The sequence below is a fragment of the Vigna angularis genome, chromosome 3 (assembly GCF_016808095.1).
Source record: "Vigna angularis cultivar LongXiaoDou No.4 chromosome 3, ASM1680809v1, whole genome shotgun sequence".
NCBI classification, from domain to species: domain Eukaryota; kingdom Viridiplantae; phylum Streptophyta; class Magnoliopsida; order Fabales; family Fabaceae; genus Vigna; species Vigna angularis.
In genome coordinates, this window is record NC_068972.1 from 8,085,895 (window position 1) to 8,106,355 (window position 20,461).

The following is a 20,461-nucleotide window of genomic DNA, read 5'->3' on the forward strand; positions in this document are numbered from 1 at the left end:
TCTTCAAGAGCTCAACTTTTGTAACATTCAAACCATGAAGATGTATTGCGATAATCAAGCTGCTCTCCACATTGCATCAAACCCAGTGTTTCACGAGAGGACCAAACATATAGAAATTGACTGCCATTTTGTTCGGGAAAAATTGTTGTCCAAAGAAATTTGTACTGAGTTTGTTGGGTCAAATGATCAACTTGCAGATATGTTAACTAAGTCCTTAAGAGGACCTAGAATTGAATTCATTAGTTCCAAGCTTGGTACATACAATTTGTATGCTCCAGCTTGAGGGGGAGTGTTAGAATTATTGTTAGAATGATTAGTGTGAGTTATGTGTGTGCTGTCAGTATGAGCTGTGTGTGTGAGTTGTGTTCCAACCAAAGTGAGTTGGAAAGGAAATGGGTAGTTACTTTATTTCCCTTATAAATGTAATGCTAATGTAAGAGGAGAAGTAAGCCTTCTCATTCAATAATATGTCTTTATGATTTCTGTGTTCATTCAATAGCTATTATACATGAAAAATTCCCCCATGGGAGTTTTGACTACCAAGATAAAAGAGAAAACCAAACATTGAGAGGAAGGAACCTAGAAACCAAGTGGCCAACTTTGCAGTTGCAGGGTAAATCAGCAAAAACCATCTTGTCATCAGATCTTCGGAAACATCTGAAGTTTCAGGTATGCTCAACAGTGTTCTTTGAAATGAATTTGTGAAGGGAAAAGGAAGAAGATTTGCGAGATCCATTAATTCTTTGATTTTGGCTTAAAAGAAAAGATTTACTGTGAAAAGCCAATATTACCTTTCAAAAATCATTTAAAACGATACAAGAAGAAGTTTATTCGATTCTAACACAAGCTTATATTCATAAAATAATATATTTTAAAAATAATTATTTCGTTTCATTTAAATACAATTTCTTTTTCATTTTAAAAAATAATTTTTATATTTTACAATAATTTTCACAATTATATATATTATTAACACTTATATTTTATATCATTTTTATTATATTATTTTTCCAAACATTTTAATAATTTTTAATTTCTATCTATTAAACTATTTTTTTTATTAAATCATTTTTCTTATACGTCACATTGATAAATTCTATTATAATTTTTTATAACTTTATTTTCAAATCCAATATCCAAATCCAATACAGCCTAAGAGTATTCAAGAAAAGATCTGAATTAAGAGATATCTTGCGATGCCTTCAGATTCTACAACCATTTGAGAATTGCCATTTCCTTTAGAGGGACACTTTGTACTTTTCTGCAGCAATTATAATCTGAAATTAGGCGGACATAACATAATATTTTGCAGTGTGGAAGAAAATACATGATTTTAAAGAGAAAAGGGATAATGGAAATTTGGAGACACCTTCAAATCCAGGCAGTAGTCAATACAAACCGTCATTAGCTTCAATTAGGAGTGACAATGAATAGATATCCTAATATTTTTAAACCACCTGACTCAAAACAGAATAAACTACCCTAAATCTGAATCCTCAAATAACTAGAAATAAATTTACATGTACCCACTTAATCCTAAATACTGGAAACATCCATTCAATAAGCTGCTGCAATGGATCTTTGATTGAAATTCCAATTTTCTGCCCTGACAGTTAAATGTGTCGTATTCTGTATTAAAACTAAATGTGGGCAACCGAGAAATGATCCCGCAGTAAAATAATCCACATTATGATGATTGAATAATTTTGGAAATACTCTCGTGTTGGTAGAGCAACATCAAACAAGAGCCTAATATGATCAATCTTGTCCTTTGAACTATAAAAATCAAACACTCCCGTTGGAAGGACATTATCAAACAAAGGCCTGATATGTTATGAAATGACAATATCTCATCACATTCATCTAACTATGAGTCCATGGGTGAATAAAGGGACCCCATTCGCTTCTGAATTATCTCTCTACAGCCACAAGCAACATAAACACAAGAGACACAAGTATGAGTTTGGCATGGATCCTTTAGATTCTTAGAAAGGAACACAGTTAAAAATCACCTTAAATTTAACTCATTATTTTTTATTATGGTCATCAATTCCAACAAACAATTATATATAGAAACTGCATTCGAATTAAATTCACAACAAGGTGCATCACCACCAATGAAGAAAGTCATGGAATTACAACAATAATAACAACAATGGCAATAATCATACATAGAATACAAGAATAGCCGTGTGGTTAATTTACAAAAGAACCTCAAAGAATTGAAAAAAAACCAAAACCATAACACCGTCTCTGAAGGTGGAAGATACATACACAAACCCCGTCAAACTAAAAAAGACCGAACAAGACGGAGAACCCCAACAAGATGAGCCAAACAATGTGCACCAAGAGGAGAGCCTGTCCAGGAATCGGTGCCGATCCCCCATTCCCCTCTACACAGTGACCCATTCTCTCAACCTCCACGCCGGCGCACGCTGCCTCAGCACAACCACACCAGTACGTTACGCCGTCCGCGCCGCACACCGGGTCGGCGACGAAGCACTTAACGGGGCACGACGACGGCGTCGATTGGATGCACAATTTTAGCGGTGGCTGCTGACTCGCCATCGAAATTGGTAGAATCATGCAAAGTGCAACGACGGTGATCGCGGCTGCGAGGAACCGGTGGCGAGAGGGTGGGAATTTCCACATGGCCAGTGTCGGAGATCGCGAGCCGCGAGAGCTCGCCGTGTCAGATTTGAGGACTCTGTTAGAGGGGAAGTTTTGGGATTTGGAGGATTGGAAGAATGGAAGGTTTCGGAATTGAAATTGGAGTGAACCCTAATTGAGGGAATTTGGGGTTTTGTTTTCCGTGTTAGCGAGGATAAAGGGAAAGAAATAATCTTGTCTGTGGGAGAATAGGTATGGTATTTACAACTAATTTAGGAAAACTTTTGAAAATGAAATTGTTATATTGTATGTATGCAAGAGTTTTCGAAGGTGAAAATAGTAAATTGCTTTGAAATTGGGCTCATGATCATAGAGTCCGTTATGTGGCCTTAGCATTATTGAATGAAGCCCCGCTCTCTATTATTCTTTATGCACCTCCCTCATATTTTTTTATGTAAAATTTTAATACTTAATATACCCTGAATAAAAAGTAAAAAAAATAAATTGGGAGATGCAGAAGAAATGAATGGAGTGCAGGAAGTAAATACCATGGGAGATGTATCAGTAAATGTTTTTTAAAATGTCACAATAATGTTTAAAGGTACAGATATGCCTTTTGAGCGGCTTCATCTTTCTCTAAAGCATTTTGGAGTCTTGTCTTTTTATTTGTTTTAGTATATTTAAGTCGGTCCATCCTGAAATTTAAGAACTAACCTGTTTTAAAAATGAATGCTTTTATTTAAAATACTTGTATAATAGTTTATATTTATTTATATATGAAATAATTGTACATAAAATATAAATTCAATGACGTGATTTAAATTTTAAAAATATATACTTACTCTTTATCCAAATTTATTTGTTTTTTATTTTTTAATATTTTAAATTGGGGCAGAATAATCCATTAGTCTAATTTACGGTTGCCAAACAAAAAATAGCATCTGTTTCAAAAATTGACTGGATCTCTCTCATGTAATTTTTTTTAGAGTGAGTCTTCCTACACCTTCCTCACCTCTTCATGCATCCCCAAATTTACCTATTTTGCCCTTCATTTAATAAAAAGTCAAAACGGTAATTAATGAATTTAATTATTTTAACCCCCAACCATTTTCCTAACTCCCAACCAAACCACAAAAATATTTGTGGGTTATAAACCCTGAGCTGCTTGTTCTTGGTTTTGCACTGTTGCAGTCAAGTTATTTTTCTTCACTTTTCACTAGTTTACTGCATTGCATATTGAATTGGATTAAGTTGATATAGTGTGACGGCAGAGGAAGAGGAAGAAGATACCCATTGAATTGGAAAAGAAATATCATAACCAATATACATGGCAACAACACGAACAGAGATTTCAACCACACATTCAAATCAAAGTCTATTCTTGACATCACATATATTATTATGAATAGATAGATATTTAATTAAAAAACTAAGTCTCAAAACGCCTCTCTTCTCCTTGCCGCAGATCGAAGTCCGATGTGCCTCGGTTATATGTGTGCCGCAGATCGAACTGCGGTTTGTGCTTACCGCAGTTCGAACTGCATTTATCCTTGGTTCTGATCCTTTCTCCAGCGAGCTCTCCGAACATGACCCACGAACCGAACCCAGCACATAACAGCAAACAAATATATTACAGCAAGATGGTACTAACCTGGACGCCAGCTCAGATCTGTGAGGAAAACAAACGAGGAACGCGAGCAAAGCACCGTGGGATGGCAGAGACAAAGGACAGAGAGAAAAAGAGGGAGGAAGGAGGGGGTGTAGGTGTAGGGTTTCACTGCTGTGTGAGATGCGGCAGGAAGTGAGATGCGGAGGGAAGAAGAAGAGGAGTTAAAGTTTTAGGATTTAAAGTTTTACTAAACTTTTTAACCACAATATTTTTCTCTCTCCTCGTTGATTGAGGGCACACTTTGGAATTATAATTTTTTTTGGAGGTGCAGGACGAGGGTGGTAAGGTGCAGGGAGAATGACTCTTTTTTTAAGTGATATAGTAGGTCAGACCGAGTCAAGTCAATGTGTTTGACAACTCGAAGTTTAATGTTTGTTGTGAGATGTGGTGTATTTTTCGGTTTTTGATTTGTAAAATGTATATTTTACTGAGTCATGATGTGGTCATATAATGTATATTTGGTGTAGGTTAGAGTAAAAAGAGTATGGTATTTATTTATTCATTTTACCGTTTTGGGTTGGTCATACATTGTTTGTTATCTTTTTGGTCTTATTAAAATCTAAATTTCGGGTGGAAAGTGCACCACAATAGACAATGTGTGTGAAGTCCTCAACGAGGCTTTTACTTCCTGCCCCCACAATTTTTTTCCTGTACCCCTAAAAACTTTCAAAATGAACATTTTATTCTCCAGAAAAGTGATTTCCGAATTATGAAAATTTTTCGGAAGAAACTTTTTGGAATTTCCGAAACGATGTTTCTGGAACAAAATTTGTACAATGTGATTTTCTGAACAAAATTTCCGAAACATATGAAATGTATTTCCGAATAAATTTTCTGAAATAGAATTTTCAGAAAAATCCTTTTCGAACCGAAGTTTTTTTCTGCATTTTCTCCTCTTTTTCCTGTGCAGCTTTCTTCCTCTCTTCTTCTTCCTCTGCAGCACCGGTGAAGCACGGTGGTAATTGTGGAAGCGGTGACATTGGTGGTATGGTGTATGCAATATACCGGTGTGATTAATTTTATAAACATGTTCTCCAACAAAATGAGGAAGAAATTACGTCATTCATAAATTTCAAATGTGTAAGCTAATTGACTTGCTGGGAAAGGAGAACTAGTAATCCTTGTGGCCCTACTAATATTTCGTTAAGAAAACTTAGCAATCCAAACCACACCACAGGAGTCACGTCCACACCAGCAAGAGGAGGAATCACTTTGCGGGTAGGAATGAGGAGTGGCTCAGTGGGAGCATACGCTATTACATATGGAAATTTTCCCACTGGGAGTTTTGGGTACCAAGACATGACTATTCTCAAGATAAAGAGAAAACCAAACACCGAGAGGAAGGGCCCTAGGAACGCAATGGCCAATTTTGCTGTTGCAGGGTCCAGATCACCAAGAACCAATCTTGTCATTGGATCTTTGGAACCATGTGAAGTTTCTGGTATGCTCAGCCTGAGAGTTTTCAAGAGTAGATCTGAATTAAGAGATATCTTCGTGGTAACTGCATCCGATAGTGATGATATTGCTACGCCTGCAGATTCTCCAGCTTCTGTGTATTGTGAGCAACATTCCACGACTGGAGAGTTGCCATTTCTTTTAGTGGGATACTTTGAACTTTTCTGCAACGATTAGAATCTCAAAATTAGGCTGACATAACATGATATTTTCCAGAGTGGAAGAAAATACACGTGTTTCAAATGGAAAGGCGATCATTGAAATCTTGAGACACATTCAAATCTAGCCAGTAGCCAATATAAACCGCCGTTAGCTTCAACTAGGAGTCAATCGGTAGATACCCTTATATTTTCAGCCTATTGACTCCAAACAGAAGAAACTACCCAACATCTGGATCCTCAAATAGCTTGAAATAAACTTATATTTTCCCACTTAATCCTAAATACTGGAAGCATCCATTCAATAAGCTACTGCAATGGGAATTTGATTGGCATTCCAATTTTCTTCACTGACAGTAATAAAACGTGCCGTAAACTGTATAAAACATAAAAGTGTGCAACAGAGAAATGAATAAGTATGACCCAATTTTGGAAATACTCTCATGTTGGTAGAGCATCATCAAACAAAGGCCTAATATGTTTAATGGTGTCCTTTGAACTTTAAAAATAAAATTCCTCACTTTGCTTATTATGCACACCTTCAAAGTAAAAACAATATAACAGAGAGCAATTTCAACGTTTCTTTCCAAACTCTTCAAAATAAATCAATAACAAGCAAAGGACCCCGATTACATGACTATTTGTTGCTAAACCAATCAACATATCACTTAGCAAAAACCAATCTACCATAACTGAAATACCAATTCCTATCACATGGCTTCTCTTCTGGCTCTTCTTACAAAATGGTTTAGGCCTAACAATCCTACAATGCCGGGTTGTAGGTGATGATTACTCTCACTTAAAAGTACTATCTCCAGTAGGCGTTGGATTTGAGGTTTTCTTCTAATAATTCTTTCTAAATTGAAGTAAAACATAACATGTATATTTACACCTCAATTTTTATCCACTTTTGATATCATTTAAAACAAACATATTTGACAACATGATAGGTTCTTTAATCAAGAACCTATAAAAAACACGCTTTACACACGCCGAACACACAACTCAGAACTGTATAACCTCTTTGTATTACCAAACAATCAAGAATACAGGATACAATTGGATACAGAGAGCTTAACCTCCCCCTACAGGACAAAAGAGTTCCTGTCAACCAATAGGACTCAAAAACTAACTCTCCCCAAACACCCCAACCCCTTTATACAGACTTCTAGCCACCTTTCCTAACTGCCTTGGCAGTTAGGCTGTGTAACGTTTCTCCTTCTTCTATATACAAGTAGTTTCCTATCACAACAGGATCCTTAAATTAGTATTGCCATAATGGATGAATTCTATGGCATAGAATATTCAGCCATTTGAACCATATTTTTCTATTCATGCGATATTATCCTGAAAACACTATCTACTGAATATTCATATCAAACATTATTTTTCCCTTATTTTTCCCTTATTTTTCCTACCATTCCTAGTTAAATCAATTTGTATCATTCATATTGCACCACAAATCCATCCCTAAAGGAACTTTGCTAACACAACAAATTCATATTGCATCAATTTGTATTCCTTAATTGTAGCACAATTGGAACAGCCCAGTCTCCAAGAGTACAAGGCCACAATGATGGTGTGGATTTGTCATCCACTAACCCACCTATCCCTCTCCTTGTCTCAGGCACTTGCACTTCAATCTACCAACTAACGAAGGGCTTCTACTGGTTCTAGATTCTTGGTTTCGATTGAGGCTAAACATTGTTTTATTTATTTGGTTACTATGCAGAGATAAAGAAAAACCACTTGAATTCGCTACCTATCCCTCCTGACCTTCTATTATTACCGCCAAACTGATCTTATATCTATCATCTCACAATATCATATATGTGTGCACGATTAATTCAACATTGAAAGTTGTTAAAAGTGATATAGAAGGAACTTTCAATTTAATACATCGTCCTCAAATTGCAACGCTAAACTGAATTCCCAAATATCTAGAATTTCAAAAGAGATTTGAGCTCTCAGAGCCAACATCAATGTAAACACCCATTTTTCCTTCCAATTATTTTGGCCACACTTACAGTTGAATTCTTTTACTTTATTTCAGTGACATGTTTTGGTATAGTACAGCATAGGGGATGAAGGGATATTGTTATAATAAGAAATATAAAGAACTCCTTATTTAATTATTTACAATTGTTCAGACAATAAAACCACTGTTCTGCAGGTTCTAGAACTCCCCTGAAATCCTGGGTATGACTGCGTTTTTTTAAAGGATTCAAGAAAACAGAGGTCAAACGAAATCAAAACGGTAACAATAATCTAAGAATTCCAAGCTAGCTCTTGTTTAACACAAAGTAAGGATCTCTCTGTTTTATTAAATCTTACGTGTTACTGAATTCAGGAGCAAACGTTAGGCCTTATAGTCTTACACCAATCCAAAAAAAAAAACAATTTCAGCACCCACTAACAGCAAGCAATATTTCGTGGGTGGTTTCCTAAACTCATGGGCTAGATTTTTGCACCACATCCCTTAATATCTGACCACTCTATCTGAACAGAATAGAAATACATTTAATTGAAACAGAAACTAACTTAACCTTTAAAATTGCTAACAGCTCTTTCACACATGTCATTTCCTCTTTCTTCGGCAAAGCGATCAAAATCACTAACCCAGTTCTAAATTCTATACGGAAGGAAATATGAACACGAACTGAAGTAAACTCAGAAAAATCTCAAATTGGTATGCCAAACTTAGCCAATGAAGCATTCCCACGAGAAATTTACAGATAGTAATGCTTACCCAGACGCCAAAGCGAAAATTGTTTGGTTTGAATATTGAAGATTTGCATTGCCGTCCTACAAAATTGGAAAATTTGAAATAACAAAAAGCGTGAAGCGCAGGCTTTGGTAGAATGAAAAGCATACGAGAGTTGAATACTTACCTCTGATTGCAGCATCAACATGAAAAGTGTTCAGACTCAGAAGATAAGATTGCGTTGCCATTGTGGCTCGCTGGAACCTACTAAAAATAAATCCACCAATTTATATTTCTCAGTTTTAAGCCACGTATTCACCTCTAATGCTTTATTTTTACTCCATTTACCCTTCAAAAAGGTTTATTTTTTATTTAATTAAAACTAAAATTAACTTAAAAAAATGTAAATAAAATATATTTTTCTAATACGTTTCTTTATGGCTCAATCATACGGTGGATAAAATGTAGAGTATTTTTCATTTCAAAAATAAGTGATCTACTGATATAAGAAGAGTTTAATTCGTATGTGCACTAAGAATAAAGTTTTAAAATATTAATGAGTGATGAAAAAGATTTGATTGATGTTCAATTTTTATTCTGTAGCCAGCATTCTTTTAGTTTATCCTAGCTTTTATGTTCAACTTGTTTGGTTATAAGTTGCAACTAATGTTTTATTTCATAAGTTTATTAAACTATTGTGTCCACATAATGAATCATAGGACTTATTTTGACTATATATATAAGAACTTTATATTGGATATATAGAATTTCTATAATAATTCATACATAGAAATTAATTTTATCTCTTTTTCAATCCGATCACTCCTAAATAATAATAACAATTAATCGATTGATAATAATAAAGATTTCCATTAAACATTCAAGCAAAAGAACAATTATTGCAGTAGTTTTGATTTTTTTTTTTTTGAGGACAATAATAGTCCAATCCGACAAATTTTAAATCAGCTCACTAGTGTGTTACAATACAACTTAGTCTCACTTTTTTGCTGTCTTTCATCACTGATCTGTTAACCTGGCATTGACCGAAAATGGCGGAGACTCTTATCCAGATCGGCATTGTTGGCTGCGCAGACATAGCCAGGAAGGTCTCCCGCGCCATCAATCTCGCCCCCAACGCCACCATTTGCGCCGTCTCCAGCCGCTCCCAGGAAAAGGCCGCCGCATTCGCCGCCGCCAACGGCCTCCCTCTCTCGGCCAAAGTGTACGGCTCGTACGAGGCCATTCTGGAGGATCCTGAGGTGGACGCCGTGTACATGCCACTCCCCACGAGTCTCCATCTGAAGTGGGCCGTGCTAGCGGCTCAGAACAAGAAGCACTTGCTACTGGAAAAGCCCGTGGCCCTCGACGTGGCCCAATTCGACCGCATTCTGGAGGCCTGCGAATCGAGTGGGGTGCAGTTCATGGATAACACAATGTGGGTTCATAACCCCAGGACTGCGGCCATGGCCAACTTCCTCAACGATACGCAGCGTTTTGGTAACCTAAAATCGGTATTCACTCCGTTCTTTATTCTTTGCATAATTGCGTTGCAATGCAACTGCTTCTTTTTTTTTTTGTTTTCTTCAATTCTATTTTAATAATCTTCCTGGTTGGAAAAATGGTTAGAGACTTTTATAACAAGGATTTTACGAAGAATCAATGTTTTGATGATTCAGCGAGTGAATGAGGGACTGCATGATGGAATTTTTATTGATATTTTTGGTCGGGGAATGCAGAGAAAAATAGAGCCTTTATTTAAGAGAAGGTGGAGAAAGATAGTGACTTAATTTCAATCTAGTCTTTTCTTTTTGTAAACAACAAGATCGGTTCCTTATTTTTTTTAGAGTTTTAGTCTTTTGGGTTTAGAAAAAATGTAACTTTGTTCTACTTATGTATGTATTTTTTATATTTTATTTTGGTTTTAATGGAATCATAAACTTAATATATTCGTTAAAGTTATTATTGAAAATAGTTTAACTAATTAGAATATGAAAATAAAAAATAAACAGGCAAGATTAAATATTTAACTACAGAAAATTTTGTAAAGTTTAGAGACTAAAATCATAAAAAAAATAACAAGATGTGAATGAGGATTTAAACACTAAAATTTTAAGAATTAAATTTGATTTAATATAAATTTTAGAGTGTATTTCATAAAACATATATTCATTGGCTACTTTTTATGTTGTTTTTAAACAGAATTAAAAGTCATTACCTTATGTTAATAATTAATGTCAACTTTAGTACACGAATTTGCCAGAATTAAACCACACGTGTGTGTGCATATACATGTATATCCTTTCCCCATGCCTTTTACCAAGACAAATTTCAAGTTTTGCTGATAAAAGTTACCACAGCTGAAATCTACATCTTTCTGAAATGGAGCAAACTAATGAATTTCTGTATTTTGGCATTTTAAGTGAAGGAGATGTATGTTTTGACAGACAGATGAGTAGTGTTGTGTTGTTCGTTGTACAGGTTCGCACCTGCTTTACATCTGCAGCCGATTCAGATTATCTGAGCAGAAACATTCGTGTAAAGCCTGATCTTGATGCACTTGGTGCTCTGGGTGATCACGGGTGGTACTGCATTAGAGCAATCCTGTTGGCTGCGAACTATGAATTACCTAAAAGAGCGGTTGCTTCATATGAACCTGTGGTGAACAAAGATGGTGTGATATTAGAATGTGGAGCTTCTCTCTACTGGGAAGATGGGAAAGTAGCAACCTTCCATTGCTCTTTCTTGGGAAACTTAACAATGGACATAACAGCTATTGGGACAAGAGGAACTCTACATGTGCATGACTTCATCATCCCTTATCATGAAAAGGAGTCGTCATTTCTCGCTGGTACAGAAACCACCTTTGATGATCTTGTCACAGGCTGGGCTAAACAGCCAATCAAGCATACAATAAGCACTGATCTCCCTCAGGAAGCGCTTTTGGTTAAAGAATTTGCTCGTTTGGTGTCAGAAATCAAATTCAAAAACTCTAAGCCTGAAAAGAAGTGGCCAACAATTAGTAGGAAAACCCAACTGGTATTGGACGCTGTTAAGACTTCCATTCAGAGAGGTTTTGAGACGGTTCATATTCACGAGTAAACAGCTCTCCACTGAATCTCGTTCTTTGTCTTGTTGAAGTTAGATTCTCTGTTCTTCATTCGAAATAAAAGTTCCTCGTACATTTCTAAACTATTCATTTCTATAATATTAATTTCGTTTTTTTATGAATATTAATTATTAATATATGTATGCAGTTACTTTTCACAATATCTTCAAGATCTTCCAAATTTTAAAATACCATAAATTAATCACAAATTTTCATTTATTTTAAAAGTGGAGGAGGAGTTCAATTTTTATGTTTGAAAAAAGTGGTGAAGAAACTTTTTATGGTAAGCCAATGTTTGGATATCTATTCCTTAGTATTCATCTTCAAATAACTTGTTAGGTTATTTTCATTAGGTTTATTTTATTTTAGAAATTCTGATTGTCTTATTAGTTTTAAGATTTTATTTTGTAACTTCTGCTGTAATATAATGGTTTTATAAGTTTGAATATGTTTGTTTACCTTTTGCTATAACATAAGAACCTTGAATGGTTTAAATGTTATTAAATTTCCAAAAATGTTGCCACTATTCTTTTATCTTCAAATTACACATTTTTATTTTTTTAATCCTTAAATTTTGTAATTATTTCCTCGTTTAAGAATGATATAGTATAGTGGATTGTGCTTCCATTGTTAAGCATTATTACAACGTATCAACAATACTAGAATTAAATTATTAAGGCGAGTGATTGTAATTAAATTTAAAGTTAAATATATATTTTTGTTATCAAATTATTATTAAAATTTACATAAATTTTTTCGTCGTATGTGGACTTGATTTCTTTTGTGGATTATAATATAACTTTTATGCATATATTTTTTTATATATTGTTGGTTAGGGAAAAAAAATTACGTGATTTTCTTAAAATAGGTACTAGATACAATTTTTATTTTTATTTTTACTTTTATCTTTTAAGTTAAACCTTCTAGAAAAATGTGGAACTCTTTAATTAATGTTGGTACAATTATTTGTTTAAGATTTAGTTTTAATAGAACAAACTTATATAAAAGACAATTATTTATAAATGGATTTCAATTTGCAACCATACAAACCTTTTAACATTTAATTATATTTAACTTTTAAAACACGAGTAATTTAATCACTTTTAAATATACTAATATAGTTCTATCATATCAATGAAATTAATCTGAATTTATTTACTTATTTATTTTCACTTTTTCTTAATTAAAAAACTATACTGTTTACTCTTTTTTTCATATTTTTACTGCCTGGCTTTTCACTTTCTAACTAAAACAAATGGCAAATTAATTTATAACTCCAAAAAACAATTAGTGATATCTCTATTCCAAACAAATAATAAACTAATGTATAACGTCTAAACAACCTTTGCCATGTCAAAGACTGTGTTTGTTGGTTCATTGAAATTTTTGGATTAATTTAACTTTGTCTATAATTGAGGTGAACATACAATTCTTTGAATGATTGAATCGAAAGTGGTGCGTTCAATTAATGGCATTTATCATTGACAAAGTGGTAACGTGGTTATTAGAGGATGCACTTTTGTAATTGAGAAAAAAAAAAGTAAAATAACGGATACAGAATGATATAAAAAGTTAATGGATGTCAAAATATATTGAACGATTGTGCAACCAAAATGTAATAAACATATACCATCACATGATTAAAATAATTCATGAAGAATTTTAAATAAGTTTAAGATATTACCAATCATGTTTTGGTAAGGTTTAGGTAAGGTAGCGAAAACGTGTCAATAATCCATCTTAGTGTCAATAATCCATCTTAGTAAGTCTTCCTTTTTTTTAATTTACATAAAGAAAGTTAGGAATACATCCCTTTCGGTTTTTTAATAATGATTTCAACCTCTTAATCCATTACATGAAGAAAGACAAATCTGACCAATAATTTTTAAAAAATAAAAAATAATATATTAAAATTTTATATATTTAATTATTGTTATTTTATTACATGATTGTCTAGTCAGTTACATTCCAAACAGTTTATCATAACTTCAGTGATTAATCAAAGAATTCGACTAGTGGCTAACCAAATCTTTTAGTATGTATCAACCTGAATGATTATCCCACAATCCGAAACATAAACTAGTGAGTTTAGCCAAACACTAAATAAGTCGGTTGGTCATATGTCAGTCTTAATAAACATCCATAACTTAGAGTGTGCGTTCCACAATGTAGAGTGTAAGTTACCAAGGCCGATTGATCACCCATGTACCATCTATGATAGTAATTAAGGATAACGAGCGCGATCGACCATCAAATATATTAGCTAACTATGAATTGGATTGATCGAGATGAACAATGTCATAATAGATTAACCTTAAAGGTAAACAACTTAAAAATAAATTATAATTACTCACAATTAGGTCGTAATTATGCAAACTTTAATAAAAAGTTCATCACGAAATATATAAATAAAGGTTTGAAGTAAGAAAGTAGGTTATCTACATTAAACTGTTGTATTAATTGTTATTTATCACATATTTAGCGAATTTTGACATTAGAGTGTCTTTTACAAGGTAGTCTTTACTGATTTTGACGTAAAAGAGATCTCTTAATATATAACATTTGAACTTTACAACACAACGCAAGTGGGACCATTAATCTTAACCTCACACCGAAAAAAATTATTAATATATAATTTATTATATTTTTAATTATAAAATAAATTACACATATAAATTATTGTCATTAGTTACTTCGTATTTTTTAACTCATCAGTACTTAAATTATAAGTAAAATTTCCAGTTATTTTTATTTCAATATAAATAATCATGTCAGCAAAAGAAAATCATTTTCCATTTTATTTCTCAATCTTGTTTTCATAATCTTCAATGTAAAAAATATATCTCGTAAAAATAGGAAAAATTACATTAAGACAAATTAAATTATCATTCATTGTTTTTGTTGTTCTTATCAAATATTGACGTAATTCAAACATGATTAATAAATTCTAAAAATTTGGATGATTAAAAACATCAACATAAAATGTTGGAGTTGAAATTTTAAACTAATACTCTCTTGTTTAATATAAAAGTTTAAAAAACAATTTATCATAACATAATAAAAAATTCAAAATACATAATTACTTAAAGAAAAAAATTATAATAAAAATCAATTATAGATAGGGTTAAATATGTTTTTAGTCCCTAAACTATTGGTCGTTTCTGGTTTTCGTCCCTCTTTCAAAGTAAGGTACGATTTGGTCCTCAATCTTTAAAAAACGTCCGTTTTAGTCGAAAAAACGAACGTTTTGAGGACTAAAACGAGGACTAAAAACAAAATTTTGAGGACTAAAACGAACGTTTTTTAAAGATTGAGGACCAAATCGTACCTTACTTTGAAAGAGGGACAAAAACCAGAAACGGCCAATAGTTTAGGGACTAAAAACATATTTAACCCTTATAGATAATATATTATTATTTTTTTATATTCATAAAAAATAATATAAAAAGACTCATAAAATACAAAAAATATTACTAACTATTAAACTAATATTTCACAATTGATATAAAAAAGAGTTACATTTTTGTAGAGAACATATGAGAAATGAAAACAAAAATAATGAGAAAAAAAAACATGTGAGAAAATGGAAGATAAGTACAAGTCAATAAAAAACATTTTAATAAATATTTTTATTTTTTACTATATTTAATTTTATATTTTATTATTTATTAACATTAAATATTTTACTTTATAAAGAAATAAAAATATATGTAATTTAATTTCCATCAATTTTTAATATATATAACGTATAATTTAAAATTAAAAAAAAAACTTTGATATTCTCAATATAAAAACTTAAAAAGTTTGAAAAAATTTGGGTGACGATGTCACCTGCCCTTAAAAGATCCGCAGATGATTACATTACGATACTAAATAAAGCCTAGAAAACAATGGTTTTATTCGAATCCATTCATTAACTACCCTACTTTTATCTTTATATTCTTATACCTAAATGTCAAATGATGGGATACAAAATTACACGATAGTCGATATTTGGTTGCGTTCTTCTTGTTATTTTTCCACACAATAAAAAAATGCACCAACCATTTCTTTTCATATAGTCTCAATTAAATACATAATAATAAAAGTAATCACTTCATTAGCACTTTATATATTGAGTTCATTTCAATTTTTCCTCTATTAAGTTATATTTCATAAGGATGAGTATAGTAGTTGTTTTAATTAGTTAAATTTTTATTTTATGAGGAAGTATTAATGTTTTAAATATTCAGAATTGAGAAGAAAGACATTTTATCATTTTTCTTTCATTTCATTTTTCCTTCAGAATTAAATAATAATAATAATAATAAAAAATAATACATAAACATTAGCAATATACAAATTAATATATGCTTATATGAGTTGTTAGTTATAACTCTCTTACAACTCATATATATAGGATATAACCTGACAGAACATGGACCAATTATGTTAGTAGGTTTGAATCACGTCACGAGAAAAAAAAACTAACAAATTAATGGACCATTTCATCTTCCTGGTACTCCTTATACTGTTTCTAATCACCATCAGGTTCATTCTCAACCGCCGCGTTAAAAAAAACCAATCCCCCGGTCCAACCGGCTTCCCCATAATCGGAAACCTCCACCAACTGGGCCCCAAGCCCCACTGCGCCCTCTCCTCTCTGGCCCAAACCTACGGCCCAATCATGTCCCTCCGTCTGGGCTCAGTCACCGTGGCCGTGGCCTCTTCTCCAGCCGTGGCCCAAGAAATCCTCCAAAAGAACGACCAAGCCTTCGCCAGCCGCCCCATCCCAGAATCCGTGGCGGCCCAGCCCAACGTGGGAGACACCCTAGCCTGGGCCCCCGCCGACTCACGGTGGCGCAACCGCCGCCGCGTCTGCACCACTCAGATTTTTACCGCCCAACGCCTGGACCTGCTACAGCACCTCCGGCACGGGAAAGTACAGGAACTGGTTGAGCACCTTCGGAAGCAAGGTTCGAATGGAAAAGGTGTTCCAATTGGAGATCTGGCATTCGCGACGATGCTGAACCTGGTATCGAACACGGTGTTTTCGGAGGATTTGGTAGATCCGGAGTTCGAGAGTGCAGGGGAGTTTAAGGAGCTGGTGTGGAGGATCATGGAGGATGCAGGGAGGGTTAACCTCTCAGACTACTTTCCTTTGATTAAACTGTTTGACTTGCAGGGCGTTAAGGGACATGTGACGGTTTCATACGTCAGGTTGCATGATATTTTCGACCGCATGATTCGGAAACGTGTTGCAGAAAGAGAGGGTCCACGTGTCGCCAAGGGGGATTTCTTGGATGTGTTGCTTGATCAGTGTGAACTAGGTGAGGCGTCCCATTTCACCGTTGAAAGCATTAAGCCGTTGATTCTGGTAACACCGTCCTCTTCCATCATTAACTCCTTTTCTTTTAATCCGTAAATTAAAATTATCTCATATAAAAAATAAATAATTATAATTTTTTTTAACTTTTTAATTTTTTACGTGTTAAATTGTAATTTATATTATTATTTGAAATTAAATATATAAAATAGAAGGTTAGTATAATTGAATTAAAATGTTTTTGTTTTTAATTTTAGTGACTAAAATGTAAACTGGAAACATTTAAGGTGTCTTTTGAAGTTTGTTTGTAAAGATTAAAATAGTTATTCTTCACCTTATTACTTATTAGTTAGAAATAGTCGAGTAATAATATTGTTATTAATTTTTTTATTCTAAATGGATTACAAACTTAATATTTAAATCTAAATAATATCAACTTATTATACTTTCTTTTATCATCTGAACCCCGATTATTAATTAAAAGTTAATATATAAGAGCATTTTTAGCATTGATAGTTTGACAACAATATTTTTCATTTGGCACTCAAATAAATTAATATTTTACTATAAATTAATATTTTATTAAGAATAATAAATGTCAAATCTTTTGAAATTATTGTATTTTTACATAATTTTTTATCAGTAACAAAATTAATTAATTAATATAATATAATAAAACACTTATGAAGGGTTATAACCCTAAAAAGATATAATAACTTTATATATAAAGGATGCAAGAAATTAACATAACGAGATTCAACCAAAATTAAATACAATAACCGAATCATTATCCATCTGGGATACAGGATAATAAGTACTGAAGGACTAACATCTTAAATTTCTGACTAACATCATAAATTCCAAAGAAATTTTAACCCTTGTCCACCTGAATACGAAACAAACTCACATACATATTCAAAGTGTAAATATGAAAGTTATATTATTACCACGTCCTTCATTAATAATATTATACTAAAAAAAGTGATATTGATAAGAATAAATAAACATATACATAAAAAAATATTTAAAACACGGTTAAAAGATGAATAGTAGTTTTTGTTAGAATAATGTGTTTGTTTTTAGAAGCTTGTAAGGTTGAGTTATTGAGTGTGAGCAGGATTTGTTCATAGCGGGGAGTGACACATCAGGATCAACAACAGAGTGGGCAATGGCAGAGCTTCTACGGAACCCAGAAGTAATGCAGAAAGCAAGAGGGGAACTGATGGAAGTGATTGGATCGTCGAATGTTGAAATAACAGAATCAGACATCCCTAGACTTCCGTACATGAGAGCAATAGTGAAAGAAACCCTTCGGCTTCATCCACCTGTTCCCCTTCTCTTGCCGTACGTTGCAGGACACGATGTTGAAGTAAGTGGGTACACCATTCACAAAGGGAACCAAGTTCTCATCAATGCATGGTCCATTGGGAGGAACCCCCGGTTTTGGGATGACCCGTTGTCGTTTCAGCCCGAAAGGTTTCTGAGATCCAACATAGATTTCAAAGGCAGGGATTTCGAGTATTTGCCTTTTGGTGCTGGTAGGAGAATTTGCCCTGGCTTGCCACTTGCTAATCGGATGATCACTTTGATGTTGGCTGCGTTTCTGCACTCTTTCCGCTGGGAGCTTCCTCCGGGTGTCACTCCTCAGACCCTTGACATGACTGAGCAGTATGGAATCACCTTGAAGAAGCTTTCTCCTCTTTCTGCTATTCCCATTCCACTCTCAAATTCCCTCTAATTTAACCTTGTCTTCGGTAAAAGCTCAATGTAATAAGTTTCGTGATTAATATTGCATAATAATATTTACTTGTGTTCTTACAATTTGATCCAAAGTTAACATTTTTACAAAAATATCATTCCACAACCTTTTTTTTTCTAAATAATTTTTTAATTTTTTTACTTTCCTAATTCAATTTCCGAAAATTACTCTATCTTTAATTCTTACCAAATTATTATGGTTAGATATCAACTACTAGAACCGTTAAATAACTTACCTTGTAGTAAAATATTTATTTGACAATCATAAATATTTTTTTCTTTTGTTAAATTTTCTTAGAACATCTTCTATCAAATTTATTATCTCTAGTTGTCTACAAAAGGTAACTTATTTCGGTAAAATGACTTAATGTACAATTATTTCAACAAATTAATTAATTATGAGGATATTTATAGAATTTGGAAGTGCAGGAAGTGTAAGATAAAACACCCTTCATTCATTTATACACTCTGTTTCAGGTTGAAAGTGCATATCTCTGTGACACGAAACTTTTATTAAATTTGAAGAGTGATAGAGGGCATTCCCACCCCAATTTTTTTTTAGTATAATCTATATATATATATATATATATATATATATATATATATATATATATATATATATATTTATACATCTATCTAGATATTCTCAATATTTTTTTACCGATGAGGATATACAATACCATAAAACCTATATAAAACATCGATATATTTTTTCAGTCTATAAAACCTTAAGACCATAAATTTTAACGTTTTTTAATCAACCTTTTTTCCTTTTTACTTTATAAACTTTAAATTTACACTTAGAGATAAACTTCTAATTCAAACAGCTAATATATTACTACAAACCACTAATTCAAACAGGTCTTTTATTGTAGACTAGTAACATAATTTATTCACATTTAAAGTAAAATTTATTTTCATTATAAATAATTTCACTATATGCTCTGTCTTCATAAATCTTTAACCATAAATGAAGTAGATAAATAAATTGAACGTGAATCATCTGAAATCGACGGGGGCAGTGTGATTTCTTCCTATAAAAGTCGGTGGAAACCTTATAAATAAATATCTTGTTGTGAAGTATAAGCTTATTGCAAAAGAAAAGTTCGGGACGTAACCTTTTCTCTGCTTGTTTGACTCATCGTATATTCTAGCTTAAACTTGACCACTAGGGTCGTTAAGAATTGAAGTTACGTTGGATTATTTCGGAATACGATGCCTATATTCTCGAATAGCCCGAAGTCACGTGAGGCGAGGCCTCGAGCAACGTTCACACGTATGTGCAGCCTTGCTTCCCGCCCTACCACACGTCCATGCATGCCTCCCTCTAAAATAAAATCCTGTGCTCCATGATCCGACATTCAAGGGCGCAGTGGCGGTTGCTCCAAATTCCTCCACTATTGTGGCCGCATCTGTGTCATGCAATTTAGAAAGAAAGACATAAAAAAATCTTAAATAAATGTCTGTGATACGAATGCATAGGTCCTTTCCCAATGCATATTATATGCAGCTGCTAAGGCTACGGCCATTCTAGAAGAGTATAGATTAGAAAGCTATTATGTGTAACAATAAGTAGGAAACCTTATAACCACCAAATTAAGCCACGTATCTCTAACCCCACTTACACGCATCATGACACACTTTTTGCACTTTTAAAATACACGATATCTTCAAACTCACCTAAGCTTCTTGTCCA

General features: G+C 33.2%; 4 protein-coding genes across 6 annotated transcripts; 2 read left to right on the forward strand and 2 right to left on the reverse strand.

Annotated features, from left to right (window-relative positions):
- Positions 1-1,146: 1,146 nt before the first annotated feature.
- Positions 1,147-2,884, reverse strand: LOC108325009 (uncharacterized). Of its 3 annotated transcripts, XR_008248049.1 has the most exons (4): positions 2,275-2,884; positions 1,539-1,606; positions 1,370-1,401; positions 1,160-1,261 (listed from the first exon to the last, which is right to left on the reverse strand). XR_008248049.1 is itself a non-coding variant. In XM_017557982.2 (2 exons), the coding sequence occupies exon 1, from the start codon at positions 2,650-2,652 to the stop codon at positions 2,290-2,292; it is 363 nt and encodes a 120-aa protein (XP_017413471.1). In that variant the 5' UTR covers positions 2,653-2,884; the 3' UTR covers positions 1,147-1,261; positions 2,275-2,289. The 3 variants fall into 3 exon arrangements, 2 of the variants coding, with proteins under 2 accessions (XP_017413471.1, XP_052731362.1); XM_017557982.2 differs by lacking the exons at positions 1,370-1,401; positions 1,539-1,606 and having other exon boundaries at positions 1,147-1,261; XM_052875402.1 differs by lacking the exons at positions 1,160-1,261; positions 1,370-1,401 and having other exon boundaries at positions 1,586-1,601.
- Positions 2,885-5,322: 2,438 nt separating this feature from the next.
- Positions 5,323-8,882, reverse strand: LOC108325008 (protein COFACTOR ASSEMBLY OF COMPLEX C SUBUNIT B CCB3, chloroplastic). The gene is made up of 3 exons (XM_017557981.2): positions 8,784-8,882; positions 8,642-8,697; positions 5,323-5,898 (listed from the first exon to the last, which is right to left on the reverse strand). The coding sequence occupies exons 1-3, from the start codon at positions 8,842-8,844 to the stop codon at positions 5,365-5,367; spliced, it is 651 nt and encodes a 216-aa protein (XP_017413470.2). The 5' UTR covers positions 8,845-8,882; the 3' UTR covers positions 5,323-5,364.
- Positions 8,883-9,556: 674 nt separating this feature from the next.
- LOC108325007 (uncharacterized oxidoreductase At4g09670) lies at positions 9,557-11,788 on the forward strand. Its single transcript, XM_017557980.2, has 2 exons — positions 9,557-10,107; positions 11,075-11,788. The coding sequence occupies exons 1-2, from the start codon at positions 9,646-9,648 to the stop codon at positions 11,693-11,695; spliced, it is 1,083 nt and encodes a 360-aa protein (XP_017413469.1). The 5' UTR covers positions 9,557-9,645; the 3' UTR covers positions 11,696-11,788.
- Positions 11,789-15,997: 4,209 nt separating this feature from the next.
- Positions 15,998-18,825, forward strand: LOC108325006 (geraniol 8-hydroxylase). Its single transcript, XM_017557979.2, has 2 exons — positions 15,998-17,058; positions 18,125-18,825. Exons 1-2 carry the CDS (start codon positions 16,180-16,182, stop codon positions 18,743-18,745), a joined length of 1,500 nt encoding a protein of 499 aa, XP_017413468.2. The 5' UTR covers positions 15,998-16,179; the 3' UTR covers positions 18,746-18,825.
- The last annotated feature ends 1,636 nt before the right edge of the window (positions 18,826-20,461 follow it).

Bases quoted from the DNA above. Each gene is read 5' to 3' on its own strand.
- LOC108325009 (XM_017557982.2), bottom strand. From the start codon at position 2,652: ATGTGGAAATTCCCACCCTCTCGCCACCGGTTCCTCGCAGCCGCGATC.
- LOC108325008 (XM_017557981.2), bottom strand. From the start codon at position 8,844: ATGGCAACGCAATCTTATCTTCTGAGTCTGAACACTTTTCATGTTGAT. The intron at 8,698-8,783 runs GTAAGTATTCAA...CCAATTTTGTAG, and splicing joins TGTTGATGCTGCAATCAGAG to GACGGCAATGCAAATCTTCA. The intron at 5,899-8,641 runs GTAAGCATTACT...TAATCGTTGCAG, and splicing joins ATTTTCGCTTTGGCGTCTGG to AAAAGTTCAAAGTATCCCAC.
- LOC108325007 (XM_017557980.2), top strand. From the start codon at position 9,646: ATGGCGGAGACTCTTATCCAGATCGGCATTGTTGGCTGCGCAGACATA. The intron at 10,108-11,074 runs GTATTCACTCCG...TTCGTTGTACAG, and splicing joins GTTTTGGTAACCTAAAATCG to GTTCGCACCTGCTTTACATC.
- LOC108325006 (XM_017557979.2), top strand. From the start codon at position 16,180: ATGGACCATTTCATCTTCCTGGTACTCCTTATACTGTTTCTAATCACC. The intron at 17,059-18,124 runs GTAACACCGTCC...GAGTGTGAGCAG, and splicing joins GCATTAAGCCGTTGATTCTG to GATTTGTTCATAGCGGGGAG.